The following is a 7,387-nucleotide window of genomic DNA, read 5'->3' as shown; positions in this document are numbered from 1 at the left end:
TCGAGCCAAAGTGCAGGCCCTATGCATATAGTATATTAAATGTAAAACAAATATAATGTTATGAAATAAAGATATTTAATATGATTCATACAATAAGTGGGAATTTAGGCCTACATGATATTTTAAGCAATTTACACTTAAAAGTGTCTATAATCTGATATTGTGGCGGAGGAAGTTGGCTATATCATTGCTTATTGAAATTGATATCAAATGCCAAATATCAAATGAACCAAGATGACTTCATTATGGAATTGCAAAACAACACAATACAAACATTGCAACAAAATACGAACTATTAATGTTTACTGCATGATACGAAAAATAAATATTATTTCAATTCAGTATGCGTTACCCGGTATTTGTCATCTTCAGTAGATAGCAATAAATAAATTATTTACAATGCAATGACCCGCGACCTCGTCGCAAAATGAGGACGCGAAATTTAGCCGCTACTACAGACATGGACTTCGATTTTTAGAGTAGCAAAACACATAAGTCACAAATCAGATATCTGTAGAAGAGACTGTATTGAGGCCAGCTCTACCAGAACAAGCGGGTCATTCCCACGATCAATCATCCATCCAGATCACCATTCATTCACAGTTTCATTGCAAAGCAAGCAGTGAAGTCGATAGTCGTGTTGATGAATCAACAGGTCAAGTCGAACGGGAGCAGAAGTTACATTTACATTGTCTGCCTCTGCTATAAAAATAAACAAAGCTGAAACAAGGTAAGTAATATTTGAGTACAGCAGTAACTAAGGACGCTACAGGTTTTACGTGACAGTATAGGTTTTCCAGTCAATATTAGAGTGAGTCAAACGACCTTCATTTTCCAACACCTGCTGATGTCAACGTTAATTAGAACGCTGTAGTACAACCTGTTGCATAGCTATAGTGTTTTCAACAAGATGACTCATGTAAAATGGAAATTAGATGAAATTGAATAAAGGGCTGAACCAGTCTTGTTGTGGTTTGTCCAATTTAGCCATTTTTGGGCATGTTGTTAGGCGTGTGTGGTGAACTGACATGCCTGATAATTGACTAAGCAAGCAACAACAACACAGAGAGCAGTTCATTGCCAATGGTTGTCAGTGAAGGCTTTGCATTTGGCGAGTGGATTATGGCTAGTTCTTCACGTACAATGGAATCAACTGGATTGGTTAATATACATGCATGATCACTGAATTGTCTTTGCTAGTTTTGCATGATTCTTTAATTTCTTTGGGCTCAAAGCTATAGTAATATATAGTACACAGTTGAATAGTATTTGAAAGATTTCAGTGTAGTACATTGACAAAATGAGGACTATACCAAATGGAACTGTAAGTTATAATTATTGTTTTTATAAAAGACTATATTTTTAATGTTTTTTGCGGTTTCAGTTTTTAGATTCATAGTTTAAAATGTTATTTTCATGTTGTGCTAGCTGCGAATGTACCTGGGTGATGGCAAATCACAAAAGGCCACATAAAATAAACATTTTGGTTCTTGTCCGTTCCAGAGGATTTTCAGGAATTAATGAGGAAGGGATTTTTTTTTATTCTCATTGTAAAATTAGCATTGTTAGTACCTTATTCGTCCGAGTATAGTCCCACGTTCGAGTATTATAGTCCCACCCCCCAACAAAAAATTCCAGCAATTATTTATTTTTTCAGTTTTGGAGTGTCCCTGGACCTAGACCTAAATGCTAGGATCATTCATGGTTGACCTAAAAAAAATTGCATGATCTTTTGTGTTTTTAATATGAAAATTGATCATTTGTATATGATTTCAAAATGCATTGAATTTGAATTTGATTTCTTTTTTTTTTTGAAATTCAAGTAGTTTGTAAGCTGTGACGGCCTATTCATCCCACCCCACCCACCCCAATTTTGAAAAATTTTCACCTACAAAACGGGTGGGACTATACTCGAACGAATACGGTAATAGTACATTGTACTTTTTCGGGCTTTTCCCAACAGTGCTTGAGGAAAACATTAACAAGGAAGTTCTCTTTCTTTCTTTTTTCAAGTGTGACATTGTGAGGGGCTGTGCAATAATTTTGAGCCTGGGGGTGTAAAATTTCCAAGTGTTCCCCCACCTTGGCTTACCAAAAATTGTTTGTCCCCACCCTTTCGGCTCGCCAAAAATCCCCCCCCCCTCCATTTTACCCTCCCACCGTACCAGGGCTCATAATTATTGCACAGCTCGTGAGGGATAAAAATGAGGGAGCTAGGCATTGAATTTGAATTTGATTTTTTTTTTTTGAAATTCAAGTATAATCCCACCCCACCCACCCAATTTTGAAAAATTTTCACCTACAAAACGGGTGGGACTATACTCGAACGAATACGGTAATAGTACATTTTACTTTTTCGGGCTTTTCCCAACAGTGCTTGAGGAAAACATTAACAAGGAAGTTCTCTTTCTTTCTTTTTTCAAGTGTGACATTCTGAGGGGCTGTGCAATAATTTTGAGCCCAGAGGTGTCAAATTTCCGAGCGGCCCACCAAAAATCGCTTGTCCCCCCTTGGCTTACCAAAAGATTGTTTGTCCCCCCCCCCGGGGGGGGCACTTCAATTTGAAATGGATATAGGTGTAGGGCTGGCGCTTTACGCACTAAGGGGCATTCGGTGAGAGCAACATGTAAAAAATATGGGGTCATTGGGTGAGAGCATGATTTTTGGCATTCGGTGAGAGCAAAATGTAAAAAATATGGGGTCATTGGGTGAGAACATGACCTTTTTTAAAATGTAATCTTTGGGTGAGAACCAAAACAGCGCCACAAAAGCCTCGAAAATCGAATTTCTAGTTCTAAATGGCTTCAAATTTCTTTATTTTGTCAAAATAAGTAACAAAATCAGTGATAAATGAAAGTTGCTGTTCAAATTGAACTTGTAAGGGTCTTTGGGTGACAGATCAAATTGAAAAATAGGGGTCTTCGGTGACAGAGCGCGGAGCGAGCATGTGTTAGTAAAAAATATGGGGTCTTTGGGTGACAGCGATGCTGAAAAAGGGGGTCTTAACAGCCCTACATACGCGTCACCTCCAAAGTTGAGTGCCCCCAGGGTCCCCCCTTTTTCGGCTAGCCAAAATTTCTCCCCCATTAATTTTAACCTCACAAGTTATGGTTCAGACATGTAGAATAAATACTCTGATAATTATGTTCATAATGCATGACGTACAGGGTGTCCCAGAATGATTTATACCGAGAAAGAAAGAATTTTTTTGGTATGAACGGCATTTCTATTGGTCATATTGCTTTGCATTTTAAGTTCTACATATATTTAGCTTTCTCAAATTTTTTAGATTTTAAAAATTGGACGTTTCTAGTAGAAGTTAGAGAGGATTGCGTAGAAATGGTGAATTCCAAGTTTTGACAAAGCAACCTATTTTGAAAATCTGTAAAATTACTAACTGTTCAGCACAAAGTAATGTTATGCAGTATATTGCTGTGTCCTGTTCTTACTTCTACTAAATAGTAGATTTTTAATCGTTTATTTATGATGTTACAAAGCAATCATTGTATGAAATAAAGGATTTGCTATGCTTGAATGACCTTAAACTAATCTTTCTTTGGTTGCAGTTTTGAAGACAATTATTGAGGTGTGTGAGTTTTTCATCATTTGAAATGCCGGCAGGGATGGATTTTTCATAAAAGTGTAGAGAAGGTTCGTCCCTAGTGTCACAGCATGCATCTATGTCCACAGTATATGGGCAAACCCACTGCTATGCAACGAATAAGATTAAAATTTACTTCGGAGGATCCTTGAGGAAGGTATATCCTCTGTAATAATGACATTTTTGGGTAAAAATTGTGGTAAAAATCACATAAAAAGTATGTTTTTCAAACTAAATATCTGATGTCATATTGAAATGTTTCACTTAATCCCATATCAAGAATTATTTAGCATTGTAAGCTCTACATCTGTGCCAAATTTGTGGTATTTCCTATCAAAGAATGTAGGATTTCTCCGATATATTGCACAGTGCGGCTGGTCGATGGTGATAAAGGATCCATGTGTTATGATGCCTTTGCCCTGTAAATTACACTAATGCAGTTTTCGTCTATTTTCAGTAATATCAATGTCACGTCAAAACGAATCAAGCTATTTCCATGAAAGTCACAAAATATGTAGGAGACATGTGTGGCATTGTATTGCACTTATTAAAATTAGATACACTGTTGACTATATATTTTTGATAATTTGTTCAAACACGGTACAAATCATTCTGGGACACCCTGTATGTGGAAATAATTTTCCCACATATTTGATTCTCTTTCGTTTGAAATCATATTTTCTGACAATGTGTTCCTGTTTTTGCATTCACCAGACATTCCAACTCTGTTGTTTGCTTACAAGTATTGCTTTGGGGCTGTGCAATAATAAAATATTATAAAATTTTCCAATGTTGTGCCAAAAATTGCTTCCTCCCCCACCGCTTGGCATGCCAAAATTGCCCCCCCTTCTCGGCCTGCCAAAATATCTTTGCCCCCCCTCACTTGGCACATGCCAAATTTTTGGGTTCCAATTTGGAAACCTTTTAAGATTTGCAATGATTTTTCATCAAATTTACCCCCCTTTTTCATGTAAAATCAAGGACAAAATTTGGCCAAAAACAACCCCTTTTTGTGGTTTTCAATGACCAGAATTTCAAACACCCCTTTACAATGACACTAAATATTAACATAAAATTACCAGATTTTCCCAAGTACCCCTTTTACCCAAATTTCACGGACAGTGCAAATTAAATACCCTCTATTTTGCCAATTTCACGGTCAAATTTTGTGGGCAGTCCCAATTAAATACCCCCTATTTTGCCTATTTCGCGGTCCTCGCTACTGGTAAAAAAATTACCCCTTTTCCGCGCTATTTGGTAACTCTCATGGTTGCCAACTTTTGTGTTGAGTTGGGGGGGCAATACTATACTTCACAGAATTTGGTATTTTGGTATTTAAAAATATTCATTTGATTTTTTTCTATTTCACCTCATCACAGCCGGAGACTGAGGTCCGCAAGATGGAGACTCGTGATCGTGCCAAACTTATGCAAAATTCCGATGCCATAAAAGCCGAACTTGAAGTTGATCATGTATTACTTTATCTGAGCGGCACCGTACTGACACCGTTTGAGTGCGATAAAATCCACGGTGGCAGAACCAGAGTGGAAAAAGTCACCCGACTTCTCAGCATCTTACAGACAAAAGGATCTCTTGCATTCCAGCACTTCCGCTATTCGCTCAAGGAACGTTATCCTCTTCTCGTCAAGAAGCTCGACGACACTGCCATGCGTGAAACGCCCATCGTGAGTTCTGCAGAGGGCCGTAGAAGAATCTTCAAGCGTTGGGATTCACTTGTTCTGAACTTGAAAGCTGATGAAGTTATGAGTTATTTGCAAAGTGAAAATATTTTAACTGATGCTGATTGCAAAAGAATTAAAGCAAGTGTGACTAAAGAAGATCAGGCACGAGTTTTGTTGGACATGATCCCAGAGAAGGGTGATCGCGCTTATCAGCACTTTACAATAGCCGTCAAAGCACAACAACCCAAGTTAGGAGACCTTTTAGAGAAAGAAGAAGGCTCCTAAAAGGAACTGACAGGGGAAATATTGGTCAAGTGGAAAATTAGGCCACAAAAAATTGTTTGATTGGTTATTATTATTATTATTTTATTATTAAACAACACTTATAGAGTGCTATATTAAAATTGGTGTAACCCGACCGATCCTAGAGTTTCTGTTAAAAAATTAATTAATTTATTAATTAGTTGGTTAATTGAATTTTTTTAAAGGCAAAAAAAAGTTCCAAGGCCATTATCAAACACAATTGACAGCTTTAAAAGTAAAAAAAAAAATCTGACCTACCTACCCTATTTTTTTTATGTTACGCCAATCAAACAATTTTCTTTTTAAGGCCGAATGGGAAATACCATGAATTGTAATAGGATGGGCAAGTCTATGGGACATAACATTATTTGTGTAGTAAACACTTACTGTATAGTGGAAATTTTTTGCGGGATTTAATTTTTGCGCTTTTGGCTGTCGAACAGGCAGCCGCAAATTTTCACTCGGCAATAATATTACACAGTACTTAATGTGAATATATTTGGAAGTTAAGCGAATTGAACACCCACTAAACTGTCCAGAATTGATAAAATCCAGAAAAATAACCCAACAAAAATACCCCACTATACAGTAATTTATAATGTTAACGCAAAGTTTCAGTCTTAATATCAGTTGCAGTAGCATATATCATAGGTGGCACGTGCCCCAATCGATTTGAAAATTTAGGAAAATTACTGATAAATAGCTTGTGCCACCCAATTAGGCCCGGAGCCCCCCCCATCATAGTTGGTGCTCTCCCCCACCACAGTAGATGACTCACGCTACACCACTGATTTGTTTATAAGGTGTCGGGACTTTACATATCTTGCATTTCACTTGTTTTTGGTTTAATTGATAAAACTAAAGGCTTATCATTCCAAACACAATTGCCATATTTTTCCTGTACTAATGTGCATGGGTGCATACTTGCATAGTTGCTTTCTATACTGCGCCAATAAAGTATCCTTACACTTGGAAAAATATTCACAATTTCCAAACTGAACAATATTGGGGTAAATTTGTTTTCTTAACAGATGCACTATCTAATTCTGCACATTATGACACCAAATTGAATCCAATGTGATTTCAAGAAGCAAAGTTACAAGCATTTGATTAGACGAAGGTCCAGTTTTAAAAGTGACAAACTGGCCTATTCAAAACTCCACAGACTAGGCATCTGGTTTGAGAGTGGTGAATGGCAAATTTATGCATTTGGCTTTAATTTAAAACAAAAGGAACAAAAGAAAACTGAAACAAAAGAACTGACAAATAAAATGAAAGTTATGAAAAGTACAGAGAAGAAAAAACTGGAATAAAAAATGCTTTAAAATAACGCTACATTGAAGAAACTGTGTTGTCTCTTTGTTGCGCTTGTTGGAATCTTTTTGCGCTTTGTATAGGCCAGGTTGTCACTTTTAAAACGGGACCTTCGCCTATTCAATTGCCTGTAACTTTACTGCTTGAGGTCACATTGGATTCAATGTGGTGTCATAATGTGCAGGATTAGATAGTGCATCTAATAAAAAATAAATTTCCCCAATATTGTTCAGTTTTGAAATTGTGATTATTTTTCCAAGTGTAAGGATACTTTATTGGCGCAGTATAGGTATTTTCCCAGGGAATTTCAATGTAAGTTTTGAAAATGCAAGTTTATATACCTTTTCTAGTCCCCATTACTAACAAATTATTACCCTTGTTGTGATTTAAATTACTGGTATATTATAGATACACTTATTTCAATCTGGTATTTCCCAACTTTGTATTTACCCCAGTTGAGGTGGGGGAAGTCGACTTTGGAAGTGAT

At 36.7% G+C, this 7,387-nt stretch overlaps 1 protein-coding gene across 2 annotated transcripts; it reads left to right on the top strand.

Moving 5' to 3' along the window:
• Positions 1-553: 553 nt before the first annotated feature.
• LOC140170162 (uncharacterized) lies at positions 554-6,317 on the top strand. Of its 2 annotated transcripts, none has more exons than XM_072193487.1 (2): positions 554-730; positions 4,981-6,317. In XM_072193487.1, the coding sequence occupies exon 2, from the start codon at positions 5,002-5,004 to the stop codon at positions 5,566-5,568; it is 567 nt and encodes a 188-aa protein (XP_072049588.1). In that variant the 5' UTR covers positions 554-730; positions 4,981-5,001; the 3' UTR covers positions 5,569-6,317. The 2 variants fall into 2 exon arrangements, with proteins under 2 accessions (XP_072049588.1, XP_072049587.1); XM_072193486.1 differs by lacking the exon at positions 554-730 and adding an exon at positions 825-1,324.
• Positions 6,318-7,387: the final 1,070 nt, after the last annotated feature.

The sequence above is a fragment of the Amphiura filiformis genome, chromosome 14, assembly GCF_039555335.1.
Source record: "Amphiura filiformis chromosome 14, Afil_fr2py, whole genome shotgun sequence".
In the NCBI taxonomy this organism is placed as follows: Eukaryota; Metazoa; Echinodermata; class Ophiuroidea; order Amphilepidida; family Amphiuridae; genus Amphiura; species Amphiura filiformis.
This window is presented reverse-complemented; position numbering and strand designations above follow the sequence as displayed.

Bases quoted from the DNA above. Each gene is read 5' to 3' on its own strand.
- LOC140170162 (XM_072193486.1), top strand. From the start codon at position 1,301: ATGAGGACTATACCAAATGGAACT. The intron at 1,325-4,980 runs GTAAGTTATAAT...ACCTCATCACAG, and splicing joins GGACTATACCAAATGGAACT to CCGGAGACTGAGGTCCGCAA.